The sequence below is a fragment of the Metopolophium dirhodum genome, chromosome 7, assembly GCF_019925205.1.
Source record: "Metopolophium dirhodum isolate CAU chromosome 7, ASM1992520v1, whole genome shotgun sequence".
In the NCBI taxonomy this organism is placed as follows: Eukaryota; Metazoa; Arthropoda; class Insecta; order Hemiptera; family Aphididae; genus Metopolophium; species Metopolophium dirhodum.
This window is the reverse complement of record NC_083566.1, coordinates 12,777,655-12,801,043: the sequence shown is the minus strand read 5'-3', so window position 1 is coordinate 12,801,043 and position 23,389 is coordinate 12,777,655. Positions and strand designations below refer to the sequence as shown.

Sequence of the window (23,389 nt, the reverse complement as noted above, 5' to 3'; positions counted from 1 at the left end):
GACGGTCAGGCAAAAGTTGTCGCTGCCGTCCACCGTTGGCCGTGCCAAACTAACGATAGAGACGCCGGGGTCGTTGCAATAACGACCGCGAAATACTCTCCCGAGTCTACAATACACGTCCGAGCCTTAATGATTTTACTGACTTGTTGTCCAGCTGGTCAGAACAATGTATCCGTCACCGAACTATTTACCCGGTATATTGTCACGACTTGTGGTTGCTTTACCGGAACGTCGCTTTCAGTGGATTTTCTCGGGTGGCTTTGGCGATTTCTCCGGTGTTTCTCCGGAGGTTATCTTCGGGTGACCAACGTTTTTCTCCGGCTTTCGCTGGTTCAGAACTCTTCTGGTACGATTTCTTCGGACCCTTTCCAGTCCGTAACGCTCCAAAGTTCCGCTTCTTTGGGTCAGTTCTTGTAATTTGTGGTTCCTGTACCGGAATGTTACTTACTGCCTGAGTAGAACTCGGTAGCTTACCACTTTTCAGATGACTCGTGATTTTTTTGCTTGTTACTTTCGCAGTTACTTTTGGTCCCCATCGGTCATTTTGGTGTGTCTTGATTCCGACTTTATTTTTGGATATGCAGCTTGACAGTGATCATGACTACCACATACCCTACAAAAATACTTGAAAATGTAATACAAGGCTCCTACTATATTGTTACATTGACATTTAAAAAAAAAGGTGGATAAGTGGATGTCGCTCTGCTGTACAGGAGGTTACAAGTGGGTCACTGTAATTGATAGTGTTAAATTTGAATTCAATGATATAATATCATTGTATAAGAAAAACGATTCTGAGCGAAAACGGTCAGTCAGCCTATGATTTTACCAAGTATATTTGATGATATTATTGTGAATAAAGTAATTTATATATAACCTATTTACGTGGAGCCTTGTTTTAAATTTTCAATTCTTAGCCATAAAAGTTAAACATTTTATACATTTTTAACTACAAAATAATTAATAAATTATAAATTTGATAAATAGTGTCAAAATTTGATTTTTCAATGCTTATAAAAAAAAATTGTGCCTATGTATTTTTAATATTTTTCAACTGCTATTAGAACGATATATCAGGAGCCTTCTATTAAATTTTCACGCTTTTTTACCCAACAAATAAAATTTTATTGATATTTATAGAAAAAAAAACTAAAAAAATTGAAAACTGACAATGTCCGTAAACCGCTCAAAAAGAGTCAAAATATTTTCAAAATTGTATGGTGTATAGAAAATGCTAATATAAACATTCAGTGAAATTTTCAAGTATCTACAGTCATTCGTTTTTTAATTACAATAAAATAAGAAAATTGTTACATGAGAAATCGAGTAAATATCAAATGTTGTAAAAATATAAATTTCAGACGCTCATAAAAATTTAATTTAAGTTTCTTCAAGACATTTTTTTTTGATAAAGGTATAGACAAACTTATGAGTAATCTTATACTACATTTTCAAATCTTAGATTTAAAAAGAAAAATTTTTATGAATTCTCAACTCAAAATAATTTGCTATTTTTGTGATTTTTCCGTATTTTGTCAAAATTTGAACTTTAAATGCTTATAAATAAAAACTGTGACTAAGGATTTTTAATTTTTTTCATCTGCCTTTGAAACAATAACCTAGGAGCCTTCTATTAAATTTTTAAGCTTTTTTACTCAACAGATAAAATTTTATCAACAACAAAAATGTCCATAAGAAAGTCAAACTAAATTTTTATGAGTATTTGATGTTCATATTTTTACAACATTGGATATTATACTATATTATACTTATTATATTATACTCGATTTCTCGTGTAGCGATTTTTTTATTTTGTAATTCAAAAACAAATGAATTATCTACGAATTATCGTAGACTCTGTAAATTTATATCATATGTTTATTTTATCAATTCCTATACTTGATAAAATGTTCAAAATATTTTGAACTGTTTACGGACAATTTCAAATTTCAATTTTTTAGTTTTTTTTTCTATAAATAAATAAAATTTTATTTGTTGGGCCAAAAAGCGTGAAAAATTAATACATGACTCCTAATATATTGTTACAATAGCAGTTAAAAAATATAAAAATACGTAGGCGCATTTGTTATAATCATTTAAAGTTCGAATTTCGAATTTTGACAAAATTTAATAATTATTTTGTAGTTAAAAATGTATAAAATGTTCGACTTTTATAGCTAAGGTTTAAAATTTAAAACAAGGTTCCATGAAAATAGGTTATGTATAAATTACTTTATTCACAATAATATCATCAAATAAACTCAGATATATCATAAGCTGTCGGACCGTCTTCGCTCAGAATCGTTTTTCTTATACAAAGATATTTTATCATTTAATTCAAGTTTAAGACAATCTATTACAGTGACCCACTTCACTTGTCACCACCTACTGTACAGCAGAGTGGTACCCACTTGTCTACCTTTTTTTTTATTTATTTAAGTCTGGTTGGTTTTTAAACATTAAATAGCTATACCTAGGAGTACCTCTGAATACATGAATGTACTTACTATATTATTTAAAAATCTTTATTTATCTTTTTTAAGTTTTTTGTTCAGAGTAAAAAATACTTTCTATTTAAATTTTTTTATTTCAGCTTCTGAGCGGAGCGATTTTTTTTTTTTGCTTCATTTTTAAGTTCATTATTTATATATCTGTTTTTAGTATTAACTGCTGATATCTCTAACCAATAATCTCTGATCATCTTTTTGTTACCTTTACATTTAATTGTGTTTAGTCATGGTTTGTAATTCAAAATTTTTTAAATTTGCATCAATAAAAGTGTTTTTGACCGAAAATTGGGTTTAAGTTTTATTTCAGGCTTTTGTGGTAAATAACAGTATTTTAAATAACTCATTTGGAAAAAGTAGCAAGATACTGTAGTACCTACCTACTTTTTCTTCCAGTACTGTCTTGTTATCGTAGCAAGTCGAGAAATAGAAGTAAGATTTTGTCTAGATTAAAGAGATCTCACCCTCGAACATCCAGTCCTCTGGTACTCATTATCGTGGTCAGTTGGTCGAGAGTAAAGTAACCTTATAGAGTGTAAATCCTGTTGGCTGTTGGACCTTGTTTTAGACCCTCGAGACGGCCCTGCTTGTTTAATTATATTTTTGTGCAGTACTCGTTACCAAAGATAATTTAAATAAGCTTTTACAGCAGGTGTTCATATTTATTTGTTTGACAGTATGAGAATCGGAAACCAAAATACTTTTTCGTAGTCGTATACGCCACTTAAAGGCTGTGTGTATATAATAGATATATTCCGTTTTCCTATCTTAAAACCGTCAAACGAGCAAGTATCGACCTCTGCTGTAAAAGCTTATTTATAGTCTCCTTTTAGTGACCACGATAACTAGTACTGCCTATTTTATCGAAGCATAATGTCCTGTTTTATTGCACCTATAACAGATTACTCTGTCCGCATAATTATCGTAACTATTTCTCTTTTGACTTTTGATATAAGTATCAGTAATTTTGTCTATCGTAATTTTTATTTTAACTGCTGGCGCGTAATTACCAAAAGCATTCAAAGTTATGTAACTAGTAAGTAGTAACTACCTAGGTCATTGTTCAGTAATATAGTAATATTATAACCGGCTAGACTACGGTATATTTTGTTAAATATTGGAGTATTATTATCTATTGTTTTATTTATATTTTATTTTATTTATATCTATTATTATTTATTCCTAATGTCAAAAATGTGTACTTTATCAAGCGTGCGCGTACGCTTGTGCATATAGCTGTAAGCAATTCAAGCGTCTCCCCACCACAGCAGCTGCTATCCCCGCTCTCACCATCGGGTCCCGCGCGCGATTACAATAGGCCCGCCCATGAACTTTATAAATTACCATCAATTACATCAATTTTTACATATTAGAATCTGAATTTTCATCAACCGATTTTTATAACATCATTTAATTAGGTATTTAAAATAATTTGGTGTCGGTGCCTTGGTGGCTAAGGCGCCATAGTCGGTTGATTTTTGTCCCGATTTTGGAGACACCCCTTCCCCCTGAATATAGTTAACGAATCAGCAGAATTGCTATCGTATTCAGCAGCACTGATTCTATTAGCTATAGAAATTTCAAGGAAGATAAATTGGGTGAGGTCAACCCGTCAGTAGCTCCCTGTCTGAAGTATGCTAGACTAACACATCGTCTCCGCTCAGAATCGTTTTTCGTATACAATAGTTTATCATTGAATTCAAATGTAACACATCCAGTATAAGTCCAGTGGCATACGCAAGGGTAAGGTTCTAGGATTCTGACCCCCTAGAAATTTATTTTTTCTACAAAAAAATCTTATGGTAGTTTAGTAATTTTTAATTGAAATAAAATAAATTGTTGAATATAACAGAGATGTCGATAATCATAGTTTCAGTTTTTTTTGGCTTATTTAGAACATAGTTACCCAGACAGCATTTTTTTTTAAAAATATTATTATAACATAATAACGAATAATATTAGTATAATGTTATTATAATAATATTATAATATTATCATTACAAAACGCTGTTTGGGAAAACGTCTACCATTATCGATGGTATATCGTCGTCCATCGATTATAACCACGTTTATTACGGCCTGAAGAGGTTCTATATAGATAACCAGGTTAAACACTGTAAATTTAGACTAAATTTGAGACTATAATTTGTTATATAAAAAACTATATAGAAAAAAATAATGCAAACTATTTATACAGGTAAAATCCTAACCGAACTAAAATCCTGCGTACGCTACTGAGTACAACGACATGATCGACAACTACTGTACAGCAGAGCGGTACTCACTTGTTTACCTTTATATTTAATAATACATTTTTTTAAATGATGGGATTAATATTAATAGTAATACCTACGAATAATTTTAATAATATTAATCAGACCTCATATTGGGTTTGGGTCGATGAAATAATTATTTATTCATTCTACATTGTTGAGATACCATTATTTTTGTTTACCTACCTATATTGTGAAGATTATATTATTATTGTTTTTCATAATTTTCCCTCCCCCGCGGTATTATAAAAATATTTTGGGGGGACGGAGTGGCCGAGCGGACTAAGGCGTCGGTTGCGACGAGCACCGACGTCGGTTCGATCCCGGCTACAGGTGGCATTTTATTTTGGGCAGTCACGGTTTCCGGAGAGAAAAGCCGCCGTCCCCCACCCGGGCATGGCAGATACCATACGCCCACTAGAAAATTTTGCCAAGTACAAAAACGTGTTCCTCCTACCGTTCCCAACCGTACCAAAAACCCTACAGTACCATCCTACAGCTAATGACCTCAGTTGCTGGGCTTAAGACCAATGTAAAAAAAATAAAAAATATTTTGACCTTTTTTTGAACAATAATGTAATAGGTACAAAAATCATTTTTATAGTAAATATTAAATTTTCTTGGATTGGAATAATTGCTTTAGATTCACCGAAAATACCATATAATCGGTAATACCATTGATACCTGTATCAAAATTTGAAATATTGCCAGCCCTAGGACACTCGCGTATAGTATCATGCAGGTGCCTCCAGATATTCGTATACCATTATGCCATTATACTTAATCTTAAGTATAGAATTAAGAATATAGATACATCATACATATACTGATATACGGCTATACGTGAGACTGTAAATATTTTTAAATAACCACCTGATAGTTGATTTTAATGCGTGCGCGGTAGATAGGTACGATGAGGGAGAACTGAAAATTGAAATAATCAAATAATTAATACTTAATAGGTAGGTTCCTAGTTATTAGGAGTATATATTATTTATTAAATAAGTTACTATAGTAACATAGTTACATTACATAATACATAGGTATATACATAGTATGTCACTACCTATATTATGTTCCAATAAAAAAATACCGTCTGCCGTGACGTATACGTTCTCCCCGACCGTTGGCCCCTGCGACGTGGCTGCACTGGGCGCTTGTATATCCCGTCACGGCGAATAAAAACTTATCTCGAAAAGTCGAAACATTACCAACACATAGTTACTTCTATGTGCGTGATATTATCATACTTATTACTTATAATATGACCACCGTATTGTAATCCGCACACATAACATTATAATATATATATTGTATATATTATACGTATGTACATAATACGCACGCACCGTTTATTATACATATTTATTATATACTTAATACTATAAAATATTATATGTACGTACGTAATAATAATAATATATTATTATACCTGCGATATTGTGAATAATTGTGATATTGACCGCCGTCAGCTTGTGGGTGTTTTTTTTCGATTTATTATTTTCATTTTTTTTTTTATTGTAACGTCTGTCGTGTGTGTGTCGATTGATAATAAGAAAAAATTAAAATCAAATCGTCTACATTTGTGAACTGTTGTGTGTTGTGTCGCGTTGCACTCGGGAACCATCGACCGAAGACAGTGTACGAATTTTTAGTCGTGTGCGTTTTCGGAATAGCCAGCCATGCCCACGACGATGATATTGTCTGCCGATTGAGATAGAGCACAGCGGAGAACAGGGTCTGTTTTTCTGCTGTTGGGCGGTGGACACCGTCAGCACGTCATCCTCATCAAGACGCTCACCTTTGAGTGCCGTCCGCCGTCGACGGTTTTTTTTTGTACGCGGACGGCGGTCCAGTCGTCCAGAAATTGGTCCAGCCACCGACGACGAAACTCGAAAATGGTGAGTGCCGCCCTCCGTTCTGGTGATTAACTGTTGTTTGTTGACCACAGTCGGCTCCCCCAATAACGTTCTTCACTTGTGTCAGTCGTCAAACTGCCAAACAATATGTGTTCGATTGTGTCAAATATTACTTGTTATTTGTTACAATCTTTTTACATACTTAGTTAACTTTGTGTGCATTTACCTCTTATTGGTGGTGGGCCTTACCACACTCAATATTGTCATAAATAATAGGTTACCAATAGGGTTTTGTCCATAGGTAGTTATTTTCCAAATTGGCATTAAACATTTACTACCCGCTGCTATCCTAAATGTTAACATAATATTTCCAATCACAGTTGATTTAATAAATTAGAGTATTTTACTTAAACAGAATATTCAATTACAACTAATTAGGTGATTTTATCAGTACCTACGTGCTTATTTTTAAATTCTAATAGGTATTTTTTCAAGATAAGTCATAAACTCATAGTATGTATGGTATTTAAATATTATTATGGTAAAATCTAATTAAATGTTATTAAGAAAGTACCTAATCTAAATCAATTTTAACTGAACAAAATACCTAGGCACCCAGTTTTCTTATTTTATAAATTCACGATACCTACCTATTTTATTAATTTTATGATCTGAAATATTAATACTATAAAATTGTTTTAAAGACAATACATAGCTAGTTATACACACATTTTTGTTTTGAGGTTCTTTAGAACAGTATCATTTAGTAGAATTTGACAGTTTTATTTGTGTTGCTATAGTGAATATTATAAGTTTATGAATATAGAAACTATATCTTGTTCATTGCTTATAATCGGTAAACAAATATTAATCTGTATTGAGCAAAAACTGAGTTTCTTACACTATAATTATGTATTTAATAATTACATGTTTCCTCCATGCAATATTCAATCAATAAAATAAATCAAATTATGTTTGAGTTAACAATTCTATAGTAAATATATTACTATTATTAATTATTATAGGTAGTTGGCAGTTTCATTTAATTACCGTGGTAAATTATGAAAAATAAAACTTCTACCATCTTCTACCTATTCTTGTATTTTTTTAATATTTAATACATCCCAACAATTGTAACATATCTACATTGTTGTATCTTCATGTTTAATAAAACTTAATATTATCAAATATATCTTGTAGATTAAGGGTGGGTGCACATATATGCAGTGAAAAAGAAAACTGCCTCGACCCACTGCATGCCCAGTGTCATAACCTAGCCACCCATTTCGCACTGATTTGGTGAGCTCCTGACCTAACTGTTCCTTCTCTAATACCTTCTAAAATAATAATTTAACCTTAATTTTATACTTATCATCATTGTTGTCCTTAAACCTGGCCAACAATTTTATTTAATAGGTATCTAATTTAATAAAAGACTAGAAATTGTATTCACTATGTATAAGTTTAAATTTTTAAAAAATGTATTAATTTCTAATTTATGGAATGAAACATTTTTTTTTTAATGTTTATTTATGATATATATTAACATGATTGTTACAGACTTTTTTCGGGCTTGGGCAAACGGCGGAGTTGGAAATAGTGTTAGATCGACCGGATGGAAAAAAGAAACTAGACGAAAGCAGTAAAAAAGATCAAAGTTTAATATATTATGATGGAGAAACCGTATCTGGAAGAGTAATACACTTAACATTTTTATTTTACTTAGATACTTTTTTCATAAATATTTTTAAAATGTTGGGTAAATAAAACGGTTCATTAATTTATGAATGATTTGAAGTTAAGGGTATTCGACCCATCTGTGTTTTCTACCAAAATAAACCTATATTTTCCAACTGTAAGGACTGACTTTTTACCCCTTTAAATTGCGATATTTACATTTTGAATATTAAATTAAAATATAATAAAAAGCCCATAAGGTTGCCTAGATTATTAATCTTACCTTTAGATTTTATAAGAGGGGTCAATTCACTCTAATTTTTAAATTAACGGAGCTACATGTGTTCTGCTGAGCGTGCTATTTGTTATGTTACACGCTTGCAAGACGGAGACAACATATGCGGGTATCTCGTCCTCTTAACTATTTATCTGATACAATTTCTGAAAAAAATTGAAATTTTTATAAAATTTACTTGAAATCGACTACCTTCAATTTTAAAATAACTTTTTCCACTTTAAAATTATTAATATTTAAAAATTCTTAATATTCAAAATGTAAAAATCGCAATTTAAAGGGGTAAAAGTAAATTAAAAAAAGGGGAAAAGTAATTTCAACATTCGGTGTTATAGGCAAAAAAAGAGCAGATAAATAAATATAGAACTACTTATCTCAGTTGTATCATTTTAGCTTTTAAAAAATCTTGGATAAAATAAAAAGTGGTAATCTTGTTTTTAAATTTTTTGTTGTGTTAGTTGATAAATTGTTGGATGATGTTGAAAAAAAAAGTATATGGGATTATTATATTATTATTGTTGAACACAGTGGCGTGTAACATAGGGTTGAAGTGTTGCTTAGGCAACATCTTAAATATGGGTGGGTGGGTATTGATAGAAGAAAAATAGGAAATTTCATAGGTCGGTATAACAGTATTATGAGGGGTAGGTCACCTAAAATTATTTGAGTAATACCATTTTTTTTCATGATACACGTCACTGGTTGTACATGACGTCCCTGCAAACAAATCTTTGTAAATGGGTTCCTAATTAATATTTGCGTCTTTCTGTTTGACAAAAGAAGAATAAACAATAATGGTGACCCATACACAATTTATGGTTAATAAATGATTAACCCACAGCTTAAAATAACAAAAATAGTATAAAATAAGTATTTATATCAAAATGTCAACAATACCAAATACATTTCAACAGGAACCTGTACTCCAGGCCCAACAGCCCCCCCCCCCCTTGTGGGGGCCCTGGGTACCTATACAAAATAATATTTCTTCATATTAGCCAGGCCCACTGAGTTTCTTATAAAATCAGAAAGGTGCAAATCTATACCTTGCCTCCTCCCCCCCCCCCCCAAGTATGCCATTGAATTTAGATCTACTATGATAATATATAATTATCTGGATTAAGAATTAAACTGTTATGTTATTATTATTAAAATCATTTTATTGTTTTGTATTTAAAAAAAATTGTATTGTTAATAGGTTAATGTAATACTAAAAAAGTCAAGCAGTCGTTTGGAACATCAGGGTATTAAAGTTGAATTCATAGGCCAAATAGAAATGTACTATGATCGAGGTAACCATCATGAGTTTACATCACTAGTCAAGGAACTGGCCAGGCCTGGAGAAATGTTACAGAATACTTCATATAATTTTGAATTTTTAAATGTAGAAAAACCATATGAGACATATACTGGCTCTAATGTGAGGCTGAGGTATAGACTAATAGTTTACAAAACAATTAATTCAATAATAAATGTCTTATATTAAGGTTTAAATGATTGTATACTATTTTTTTTTTAGGTACTTTTTGAGGGTTACCATCATACGAAGAATCTATGACATAGTTAAAGAAATGGATATTATAGTACATACTTTATCCTCTTATCCTGATATGAATAATAGTATAAAAATGGAAGTAGGAATTGAAGATTGTTTACATATTGAGTTTGAATACAATAAGTGCAAGTGTGTTATTACTCAAATATCATTTTATACTTTAATTTATTAATATATGCATATATTTTTTAGATATCACTTGAAAGATGTAATTGTAGGTAAAATTTATTTTCTACTAGTACGAATAAAGATAAAACACATGGAAATTGCAATAATTAAAAGAGAAACTACTGGATCTGGTTAGATTCTTTATGTTATATTAGTTGTATTATTCAAGTAAAATATGTTTGACATTTTTGAGTTAGTTAATAAATATATATTTTTTATTGTTTAGGTCCCAATACATTTAATGAAAATGAAACTATAGCTAAGTATGAAATAATGGATGGAGCACCTGTTAGAGGAGAAAGTATTCCTATTAGAGTATTTCTTGCTGGTTATGATCTCACACCTACTATGAGAGATGTAAACAAGAGGTTTTCAGTGAGATACTTTTTAAATCTTGTTTTAATGGATGAAGAAGATAGACGCTATTTTAAACAACAAGTATGTTATAACTTTTTTTTATTTAATTAACAAATTATTGATCCATATTTAAAATCATTAACAATAATATTTACCATGTTATATTTAAAACAACATTAAATATTATTGTTTATTTGACCATTAGTATTTTTTTCATTACAATGCTTTTTTCTCCTATGATTCTTATTATTTTGTTTTAATAAAACAAATATTAATCGTAGAAACTTAACAATATTTGATATAATTTGTAATTTATATAGTTAATAAATTGTTTACATATTTGTTAATGAAGTTAAAACTTAGATTACACAAAATGTATTAACATAACATTGATTGTTTATAGATTTATAATACTCACCTCATATAATTGTAAATTATTTTTAAAGAGTACTTCAAATTTAAAAATTGCATCGTATAGAATTTAATTGGAAAGTTTTTAAAATTTGTATCTTTGAATCATTGTTGTTAAATATCAAATCAAAAATCATAAATGTAAGCTTTTTGTATGTATACATTATTTAAATGCTTCTAAATTTCTTAAATTACAAATTGGCACTGAAAGTTCACGACAAGCCAATTTTTATTTATTATTTCCATATTCCCAAGAATTAAAAAAAAAAATTCTATGTAACTGAATTTCAGTTTAAATTTCATACCCAGTAAAGCTATAAAATATATAAATTTACAGGAAATAACATTATGGCGGAAAGGAGAAAAACATTTAAAAGGAATACAAAATCGTAATGAACCTTCTCATTTAGTCTCTGGTAAAGATGGACCTAAAGGAAGTGAAGCTCCACGAACTACAACTCAATCAGTTCAACCATCTGGTTCAATTGACAATACTGACTCGGAAAATGATCATAACCATTCCCCAATGAATGAAGGTGATGATGAACAAATACGTTCATCAATTGAGGATAGTACTAGTGAATAATATGAAATAGTAATAATATTGTTTTATATGTCTACAAAATGCCATTAATTTTGATTCCGAATTTCTTTAGAAAAATAAATGTAACCAGTTATTTAAAACTTTTAAAAATAATAGTGTATTATGCCTAGTCCTAATTATTGAAAATGTATTAATAATACCTATGTTAACAGGTTAACCACTTAAATTTTTTTTTACATAATATAAAATTGTACTATAAATTAATATACAAACAATTTATCACTTGTTAAATACTTTATGTTATACAAAGCGGCAAATTTTTATACTCTATAAATGATATAGTTGTTATATACAGAGTGGGCCATTGTATTTTCCTGTTTTCCTGTGTTTGCTGCAAGTGAGAACACAGTGGTTCACCCTATATAATACCAAAAATTAATATTTATCTACATAAATGTATTAATTTATATATTTTTATACACAGGTTATTTATCTGTTGATTTCGTAGAAGTTCTATAGGTACCTTAATTATTGTTATTGTGATTTATTGTTTAAAAATGTAATTGATTTAATTTATAGTAAACACTTATAATTGTTTTATTTTAATCAAATTCAAATACTGAAAAATATATATTCTTGTATTTTATGAAATGTATATAAAATCATTCAATACATTATTATTATTTATTATAATTATAATCACCTGATATTATTTTGGTTCGTGCATCAGCGGATAATGTAAACAAATTACCTTAGCCAACTATTAAAATAGTCATGTTTACGAGACGTGTATTTTTTTAAAAAATTATTTATTGTATTTATTACGAACTATGTCATTTTAATCATATAGTAAATGTATCATATATGTATTTATAAATAAATTTATTGATCAGTTTTTAACGTTTCTATTAAAAAAACAAATAATTAAATTTGTAGCTGTATGTAATTTTATAGTATATTCTATATTTCTTTACAAAAATATTAACATTATAATAGTACTATACTACTATCCAATGCTGTGCATTTAATAGTTATACTGTTTAACAGTTCTACTTTTTAGCTTTATTTTCATCAAATCCAAACAATCAACTATGAAAAATTAACAAGATTGTTATACCTTGGCCATACCTGAATTAAATAAAAAATTTCTTGATATATTATAAATAGCATGCTAGGTACTAGGTACTAGATATTATTGTTCCTCTGCAAGGACAATTGAGGAATCAGGTATGTTGTTGGGTTTGGGTACCTATAGTGCAGTGAAAAAATATTTAGTAACACGCTACATTTCGTTAAGGAAATTAATTAAATATTTTTTTTGGTTGATTTGGGTGTCTATGGCAATAAACAAAGCTCTGCAAAAATTGGTTTTAAAAAAAAGTTGTTCTCAGCCCAAAAATATATTTGGGATTGCAGAAAAAAGCAGTCAATATTGTCAAAATATGCTTAAATATATGCAGCTAAATTTTTATATTATTTTGAAAAATGAATAAAACAGATATTGAAATTTTGCAAATAAAATAAAAACTAAAAAATAAGTTGGTATATACTATATACACAATACACATGATAAAAATAATTTATACGCGGGTTTACTAATTCCATCGAGATGTATATACCATACTGGAGCGCGCACTAGTCGTCAAAAAACCGAGCCGGCTCGTTGAATCGCTTCCCCCACCATTGCAGGGCAACAGGACTGGATGGCACAAGGCAGTGCGTTATGCCGTTGCGCAATTTCGATCATTTCATGGCGTCAAATTCTGTTTACTAATTAAATTCCTGCTTTATTGTAAATTCAATCAAACTTACTTAATCATGGTTATTTTGTGTACCTCATATGGGTTTATTGTTACAATGTCTTCTACTATACAAATTGCTTATAAACTTCTATATAGATCTCAAAGTCCCCTTAAATTTGTCTTGACATACAAAATGTCACAAGATCATCTTGAAATTTTTTCTGGTTGTGTAAGAGCGAGAGGAGGGTCTAACAATAACCCAAATTGTGTCCAATTCAAAAAAAGTCAAAGGCAATTACTATTTACTAAAAACATAACTGTGGAAAATGGTAATTGCTCTCATTTTGTTATTCCTGAAGGGGATGTTTTGGATTTCCGATGTGAAAAAAGAAGCTTTATAACTGAAGACAATAAAAATATATTTGAATCTGATATTAATAATTATTTAGATATTCTTAATAATGTACAGTCAGGAGAGTACACAGGTGAAATACTAGATTACATTGCAGGAAATATAGGGATATATCGTAAGAAGTATATGCAAAAAACTTGCGTGTCCTTTCTGTGTAGGTATATTATTAAGTCCTCAATCAGATCATAACTATACAGCAGGTATTCAGTTTACATATTTTGTAAGTCGAGAAAAATTAAAAATTTTATCTAAGGCTGTATCTTTGATTATCAAGGAATTAGAAAAATCTTTTCAGACTATAGTTGTAATAAAAAAAAGGTGGATAAGTGGATGTCACTCTGCTGTACAGTAGGTTACAAGTGGGTCACTGTAATGGATGGTGTTAAATTTGAATTCAATGATATAATATCATTGTATAAGAAAAACGATTCTGAGCGAAGACGGTCAGTCAGCCTATGATTTTACCAAGTATATTTGATGATATTATTGTGAATAAAGTAATTTATATATAACCTATTTACGTGGAGCCTTGTTTTAAATTTTCAATCCTTAGCCATAAAAGTTAAACATTTTATATATTTTTAACTACAAAATAATTAATAAATTATAAATTTGATAAATAGTGTCAAAATTTGATTTTTAAATGCTTATAAAAAAAAATTGTGCCAATGTATTTTTAATATTTTTCAACTGCTATTAGAACCATATATCAGGAGCCTTATATTAAATTTTCACGCTTTTTTACCCAACAAATAAAATATTATTGATATTTATAGAAAAAAAAAACTAAAAAAACTGAAAACTGACAATGTCCGTAAACCGCTCAAAAAGAGTCAAAATATTTTCAAAATTGTATGGTGTATAGAAAATGCTAATATAAACATTCAGTGAAATTTTCAAGTATCTACAGTCATTCGTTTTTTAATTACAATAAAATAAGAAAATTGTTACATGAGAAATCGAGTAAATATCAAATGTTGTAAAAATATAAATTTCAGACGCTCATAAAAATTTAATTTAAGTTTCTTCAAGACATTTTTTTTTTTGATAAAGGTAGACAAACTTATGAGTAATCTTATACTACATTTTCAAATCTTAGATTTAAAAAGAAAAATTTTTATGAATTCTCACTCAAAATAATTTGCTATTTTTGTGATTTTTCCGTATTTTGTCAAAATTTGAACTTTAAATGCTTATAAATAAAAACTGTGACTAAGGATTTTTAATTTTTTTCATCTGCCTTTGAAACAATAACCTAGGAGCCTTCTATTAAATTTTCAAGCTTTTTTACTCAACAGATAAAATTTTATTGATATTTATAGAAAAAAAAACTAAAAAAATTGAAAACTGACAATGGCCGTAAACAGCTCAAAAAGTGTCAAAATATTTTGTAAATTTTATGGTGTATAGAAAATGCTAATATAAACATTCAGTCAAAATTTAATGTACCTACGGTCATTTGTTTTAGAGTTACACCAAAAACCAAAATCGATTTTCTCGAAAACAGATTTTGCGTAAAAATTCCCGTTTTTCCTTAATTTTTCTTTTGTTTTTCACGTCGCTTGTGAAAACTACTGGGAAATTTTTACTTTTGACCCCCAAAAGTACCAACTAGATTCACTTTCCTATCAGAAAAGTTACTATTGAAGAAAATCCAAGCACTTTTACTGTCCTAAAAGGTGATGACAGACACAAAAATAAAAAAAAAATAAAAAAATAAAAAAAAAAACACACATCATTGTAAAATCAATACATTTATCGCTTCGCTCAGAATCTAAAATATTACACAAGAATGTGAAACAAAGTATCACTATGTTAACAAAAAAAAATATATCAAATAAAAATTTACTATTTTTTTTTCCCAAATTCTCACCCTATTAATGTTGATTTAGGTTCTCCGTCTCATGAATATAGTTTGTTTTCAGCTATAGGTAATAGTTATATCAACATAAGAATGCGCCATTATGCAAAATAAATTAATTCTAAGGAAGTATTTAAAAATAAATCTTCACTGAGGCAAAAATTCACTAAATTAATTTTTTTAAAGTAATATTAAAAATAAATGTACGACTGGCATTTGTCAAGAAATGCTTTACAAGTTCTTATGTAACATATTATATACCTATAGGATTTAAGTATTACCTTTAAGTATAAGCACAAATATTTTAAATTTGTTATTACCAATATGTTAATTTAAGTGCTTATTTCATTTATATGTTGTACCAATTATAAATATTCGAAAAATAATGGTTTGTTTTAATTGACTGCTTAGGAAATACCTTATATTGGGTAACCTATTTACTAGTAGGTGCTTATTATAAATGTTTTTTAAGTACCTAATTTCATTACTATCTAATTCTTGGACCACAATTTAGAACAATGTATTTTAAAATTAAATATTTTCAACAAAGAAATTCAAAATCGTACATTGGTAACTACAGAAAAAATAAATAAACAACGAACATTGCAACTTGCGAGCACGGAGCAACAACGCGTATTAAAGCTTATCTGAATATGCTACGCGAGTTTTTTTTTGCCCTGCAATGGGGAACAAGGCTACGCCGACGGCTCATTTTTCGTTGTAGAAATATTATAGGAGTGCCTAACCTAACTTATTCGAATATAGGTACAATACCTATAACTTGATTAGCCGAACGTCAATCAACGGCAAAAAACGGCAAAAAACCGTCGATTAGATAAAGAATAGGTATTAACTATTACTCAATAGACTTGACTATTGAGTGTGTACTCAGACATCAGTGGCGCATTTAAGGGATGGCAACTGGGGCTGATCCCCGGGTGCCATATTTTAAGGGCGGGAAAATGTTTATAGAGATCCATTACTTATGAGAACCTTTTAAAAAAATATTACTTTTTTTAAACCTAACTAAAATGACAGCAGCAGACATAAGCTAGGATATCTGCTGAACTTTAAAAATGAATACAATACAGAATTGGGAACTTAATTTTCTAATGAATGTATTAATTTAGTCTGTTATTTAAAAACCATTTCCAATTCTCCTCCAAGTATACAAGACATGTTAGTGTTTATAAGAAAAAATGATTTACCTAACCTAACCTAACCTAACCTTTGAGAGGGTGGAGAATTTTCCAATTTTCCACTCCCATTTAGCTATGTCGTCTTTTTTTTTTGATCTCCCTCTTTCAGAAATCATGTCTACGCTACTGGTATAATATAATATACACATCATAATCTGTTATAAAATTTTAATAAGTGACGAGAAAAACGAATTCGGTCGCCATAGTCACGATGCAATAAATGCTGTTATAGACTTTAATAATATTGTGGGAAAGAATCACTTTCGATTTGATCATCGACATACCTACCTATATCGATCACTACATCGATCACTAATCGCTATACAGTTTTACGGCCGTCTATATCCATACTAAACTGTATCTTCTTGCTTTTAATACACAAAACTATACCTATATACCTACATATTATATACAGTATACACCATTGGAGGCTGATCAACTCACGAAAGACACGGCACCTGCAGCAATATCTATATAGTATATATGCACATATTGAATAATATGTTTATAGCTCCAGTGCAGTAGTCATCAACCTACGGTATATTATCTATATATTGATCGACTACTTTAATTATTATACACGTTCAAAGTTAACGAACACTTACGTAGGTACAAGGATTCACCTGTGCATCCTGTATACATAAATGGGTTCGACGGACGTCATCGCCGGAGTCAGTGCGTTTGGCGGCAAATGGGTGTCATTGACGTACGATAACGAACGGTTCGACATCGACAGTGGCCGTGTGCGTTGCCAGTACGAGGTGGCTGATTACATGTCCGCGGTGGATGGGGCCGCGGTGATCGTCGTGCCGGCCGCGTTCCGTTACGCGTCGCAGATGGTAGCGCACGTCGTCTTGCCCGGCGGTGGCGGCCGCGGACACGCCGAGGTGACCGTCCGTCGGTGGGCCGTCCGGTGTGCTCGACCGTATCGGTTCGCGTACGTCGATGGCCGGCGCTACGAAGTATTGGGCGTTAGCGACGCGTTCACGTTCATCCACTGCAGCGGTGGATCATGCGACTGCGGCGCCGATTTCCGAATGGACCTGCCCACGGCCGTTCTGCAGACCGATAACCATCGCACGACTGACCACACGATGAGCGCTTTCGTTTCGGCATTGATGGACACGCGGTCTAGCGCCTGTCCGGTCTGCAATGTGCCGTCCAATCATCGACAAGTGTTGGAGTACTTGACTACAAACATCGATCGGTTGTCCGACGTTCATTCGAACATCAACAGGGTTCACATCAAGTATTCCCGAATACATAAAAATATATATCAGCGCACATATACCGAGTGGCTGCTATACTGCAGTGCTACTGTATTAATATATTATAATAGTCATATGGGTACCAAGTTAATAGTTGCTACCCAATGTATGATGGTTACAGGGTCTCTACTCTGGAAAAACTTTGGAGGTGGTGCAGGGTTTGAATTCTGAACCACCTCTGGAGGTGTTAAACTTAAGATTCCACAAAAAGTGCACCTTTCTGGCTTTCCTTATTCAATCAATACACGTGTGGGTACCTATATTATCAAATTCCACAATTATTTTTCCAATAAATTCCAAGTCCACCAAATTCTACATTATTAAAAACTGTTATACTTATACAGGGCTTGTAATCGAAAAAATAAAATTTTTTTTTTCCATTTTAATTTCAATTTTGAATACCGATTTTCCATTTTTCCGATTTTGATTTCAATTTTTAAAACCGATTTTTGTTTTTGATTTTGAATATTGGTTTTGAATTTGTAATTTATTCAATTTTCCACGAGGTGTTGCCATTGGGTGACTTCCCCCTTCCGTCAATCAAACCCCATCAAATTTACTTATTGTATAACGTGTAAATATAGATTGTAAATATAAATTTTTTTCAATAAAAAAAAAGAAAAAAGTTATTCAATTATTGATATTAATTTTGATTTTTTATGGTATTCAAAATCGGTTTTAAACTTTTTATTACTATTGACTAAAAATTGAATAAACAATAAAGGTTCATAATCTACCTTGACTAAATATTAGTTATTAGTCATTACTATTTACTAATAAGTAATAACAAATAAGTAACGACTACAAGCCAGTAATGAGAAAATCAGATAAATCGTTGAAAATAACTAAATAAGAATAAATGCTAACTACTTCTTAGGAGTTAGTATCAAATGACTTGACTTTTTATTTTACTTAATTTTATGAAAATCATTTATACACTGCACAAAGCACAAATTCACAATATTATTATAATATCAATATGGCATTACGGCAGCACTGCATACCTAGTAGAAATTATTATTCGTCGAATTTATTCTGGATTTATTTTTGGATTTTAGATTAGGAAATGCTGTGTGCCTTAAGTGTTATAAGTTATAACGTGTTATAGTGTTATAACGTGTAAAATGTCATTATATTATTACTAGTAATTTTGTCAGCGAGTTCTATAGATCCCCGATATTTTAACAGTTTTACCCATATTAAAATTTGAAACCAAAGTTATAAAATATACCAGTTTTCGTGGAACTAGTGTGGATTAACGACGAACAATAATTTTCAACGATAAGTATAACCTATGTTGAATCAATCTGTTATCTATACTTGTATGCACAGTTAGTGTAATTTATTAATTATGTGCCCACATCCAAAACTCTCCCAACACGTCTGATTGTTGGAATTGCCAATTGTATCTTAAGTACGTTTATTTTCATACTATTTTCGAACAATATTATATGAAATAAATAACACAGCAGTTGACATATTATACCCTATAATATTATGTAGGTACCTATAACCTATGTAAGATATTGTTTTTGATTTAGCTTTAAATTAACATATAACAAATAATAGTATAACCAATGTCAAATAACTATTAATTTTATGTCATTCCTTATATGAAAATCATTATTTCTAAACAAACTCCACGATTAATAAATATTGTTTTTTGTGTTTGAAACTAGTTCATATATTTTTGGAAATGGTCCTCTAATTTGTTCTGCCACAGGGTGTAAAATGAGATGCATAAGTTATTGACTAGTTGTTATCAGCTCACCTGCTCATATTTAATACAAACCTTGGACAATTATTTTGTATTTCATAATTTGTAATAAAAACAGCACCTTCCTAAGTTCTACATTTTTATTAACCAAACCTAGGTAATAGGGTACTACGTTAAAGTGAAACGCCTCCTCAACGACGAACGCAGGAACTTTTAAAAATAGCAGGGCTTAAACCGAAAAAAAATTTTATTTTTATTTTGATATTGGTTATCGTTTTATTATTTTTTGATTTTGGTTTCGATATTGTTTACTGGTTTGTATTTTTTCGATTTTGGTTTCGATATTAATTACCGGTATTGTACTTTTGAGGTTTCGATTTTGATTTTGATTTCGATTTTTTAACGATTTTAACCGATATTCAAAATCGATTTCTGCCGGAAATGTTTTTAAGTATATTTTATATTTTTATCACATGTAGTATACCTAGTACATGTATAATATTAAATTGTTTTTAAAAAAAGTGGTAAGTGGGAACTGCTCTGCTGTAGTGCTGACAGTAGGCGTCAAGTAAGTCTCTGTAATGGAAGACGTATTAAATTTGAATTCAGTGATATATAATATAATGTACCTATACGAAAAACGTAAATATTAGACAATAGTAGATAACTATACCTACTAAGTATATTTTATGATATTATTGCTAAAGTACCTAATTTATTTTATTATTAGACATTATAGTAACTTATGACTTTATGAGGAACCTTGTACTAATTTTTCAAGCTTTTCGACACAGCTAGTGAACTTTTTTTATCAATATATTTATCGAAAAAACTAAAATAAAATCAAAAAGTTCCAAGGCCTATATAAATACTCAAAAACCGTAAAAATATTTTGAAAATTGTATGTAGTATAGAAAAATATATTAATACGGTGATAATTTCATTTCTACAGTAGCTACAGTTATTCGTATTTAAAACAAAAAAAAAAACAATATTTCATGAGAAATCATTAGGTTTTATACGGATATTTATGGATGATTATCCAATGTCAAATTGAACATCAAACGTTTAAAAAAAAAAAAAATAATTGTCAATTTACGGTTAATTACACTAATAAAAAATTATGAGGAACCTTGTATTAAAAATTTTAAGTTTTTTTACAGACCAAAAATTATTTGGGTATCAAAAATAATTTAAAAAAACTAAAAAGAATCGAATATTTTTTTAAATACATATTTTTATAATTACCATACAAACATTTGGTGAAAATTTAATGTACCTACCGTTAAAACTCCTAGGAATTTTTACTTTTGACCCCCCCCCTCCCCCCCCACCAAAAAAAAGGCAAACTAGATTAACTTACCAATCAGAAAAAAATCAAAGCTTTTTAATGTCCAAAAAGTAGTGTCAAAAAACGTACATCATTGTAAAATTAATATATATATTTATCGCTCAGCTCAGAATCTCAGAAAAACCTTTTAAAATGTAGTGAAATACTTATCTCTTAATGCTGTAAATTTACTTATCTCTGAATGCTTTCTTCAATCAAAACCTGATATTTTACTGTACATTTATTTTTAAAGAATTATTATTAGGTACTGTCTAGTGCCAGATGATAAAATATATAGTCGTATTGTGACGATATTATCGTCTGTCGTCCGCTAGTATATTATTGTGGGAAAGTTTGTTTTCAAATAATTATTTCAGTATATAACACCTATTTCATTTGTTCTTTTTGCACACAGGTACCGTTTTTATGTAATTTTTTTAAGAATTGTGTGGATTCAGTAAATGGTGATTTAATACCGTTTATTAGGTACATTTATATATTTCTACAGGCTATCTATATCTATATAATTTTATTTATATTTTATATAATACAAAATATTAATATTAATTATTCGATCGAAGTTCTAACTGTAAAATTCGCATGGTGCTGATTAGTAGTACTTAAGAATGCACCACAGAGATTTACGACTATGGTATAATGGTAAAAAAATATATCATTGCCTTCGACTCACTCTTATAACAATTTTCAGCAAGTACCCATTTCCAGAGTTTTTGTAATATGTAATTGATAAAAATGTAAAACAATACGTATATATATAAATTAATAAATTATAAATATATAATACACATATGTATAAATTGCCAGTTAAATTATAATATAATACGTAATAAATTAATAATAATTATATTATAACCAAAATACCAGTTGCGTTTTCGTAACACCAGGTACATCTTTTGAATAATAAAATATACTTACAGGCAAACCGAATGTCTGAACGACTGTACTTCGTTATTGGAGTTCCAGCATATTAAAACAAAAATGTTGAATCGAGAAACGGAAAACTGTCGACGGTTTGCGGATGATTTAGTATCGAGTCTGTTGAAAAACCGCAAAGCCATTTTCAAGACAGGCATTCATACGATTTACGTAAAGATGGACGAAACTTCCGAAAGCGAACCTTCAGCAAGTGAATATTTTATGGACTCTGTTATTAATTCACAAAAACAAACGATTGTGAAGTTGACGTCAGTATACAAAGAAATAACCATTATGATGAATACGATGCAATTATTTGCAAAAGTATTATAATCATTTGCATTGGAAAAAAAACTTATAATCAATAATTATACATTAATAGTTAATATATTATATAAACAAATTTGGAATTTAGATCGTTATACAGTTTTGTATAATTCTTAATATCAGACTATTATCAATTTTCCTTTCATTTTAGGAGATCTGGTGAAACTCTATACCTAGTACCCATTTATTATTGGGTTCATTAACGATTCGAATAATGTGAAAAAAACGTAACCTATACCTACTTGTCAGGGCCGTCCGCCCGTCCCTACAATTTGCGGGGCCCGGGGCACAACTCTTTAAAAAAATGTTAACATACTTAAAGTATTTTTACCTATTAGCTTTACGTCATTACCAGTACCTCACCAAACCATTTTACGACTTGATAACAATAATATAATATTATGAAGACCTCAGAACAACAACACCGCTCCATATTATTGTCAAAATTAGTTTTAAATTGTTTGGTGTATCAACCAGAAAAATCCGATTGTTAAATGCAGAGGTATCGTATCATACAAATGGAGATGACTTGTTTACTTCTGTTGTACTAAAATCATATAATTTATTACGAGTCTGTATATACTATACAAAAGTATATAGTATATACAGTGCCGCAACTACCGGGTGTGCAAGGTGTGCATTGCACATCGACCTCCCTAGGATCCAATCCGATATAGGCCCCCAAATAGATGTGTTAAAATTAAGTGTAAAGCTGTAGCTGAAGAAAATTTAAGTAAAATGAAGAATAAAAAAAACAAATTGATCATATTATTAAATATTTATAATTTATTGTAATCAAATATCATACCTAACTGTTCATACTTGTTGCCAATGGCCAAATGTAATACTAACTCTTAGATTAAAAATAAGAGAATAATTCGGGCCCGTCCCAATATTCATAATCAAACATTTTTTGCGCAAGTCAAGAACGTCTCAGTGGCATTTTCATAC

General features: G+C 30.0%; 2 protein-coding genes and 1 long non-coding RNA gene across 3 annotated transcripts; 2 read left to right on the top strand and 1 right to left on the bottom strand.

Annotated features, from left to right (window-relative positions):
* Nucleotides 1–482: 482 nt before the first annotated feature.
* LOC132948548 (uncharacterized) lies at nt 483–17,579 on the bottom strand. The gene is made up of 4 exons (XR_009665031.1): nt 17,466–17,579; nt 6,866–6,988; nt 6,213–6,774; nt 483–613 (listed from the first exon to the last, which is right to left on the bottom strand). It is a non-coding gene; the product is annotated as an uncharacterized LOC132948548 (long non-coding RNA).
* On the top strand, nt 6,544–12,546 carry LOC132948546 (vacuolar protein sorting-associated protein 26B-like). The gene is made up of 7 exons (XM_061019060.1): nt 6,544–6,681; nt 8,200–8,334; nt 9,810–10,042; nt 10,131–10,295; nt 10,359–10,465; nt 10,561–10,772; nt 11,440–12,546. Exons 1-7 carry the CDS (start codon nt 6,679–6,681, stop codon nt 11,686–11,688), a joined length of 1,104 nt encoding a protein of 367 aa, XP_060875043.1. The 5' UTR covers nt 6,544–6,678; the 3' UTR covers nt 11,689–12,546.
* On the top strand, nt 17,472–23,265 carry LOC132948547 (uncharacterized). Its single transcript, XM_061019061.1, has 2 exons — nt 17,472–18,109; nt 22,114–23,265. The coding sequence occupies exons 1-2, from the start codon at nt 17,505–17,507 to the stop codon at nt 22,442–22,444; spliced, it is 936 nt and encodes a 311-aa protein (XP_060875044.1). The 5' UTR covers nt 17,472–17,504; the 3' UTR covers nt 22,445–23,265.
* Nucleotides 23,266–23,389: the final 124 nt, after the last annotated feature.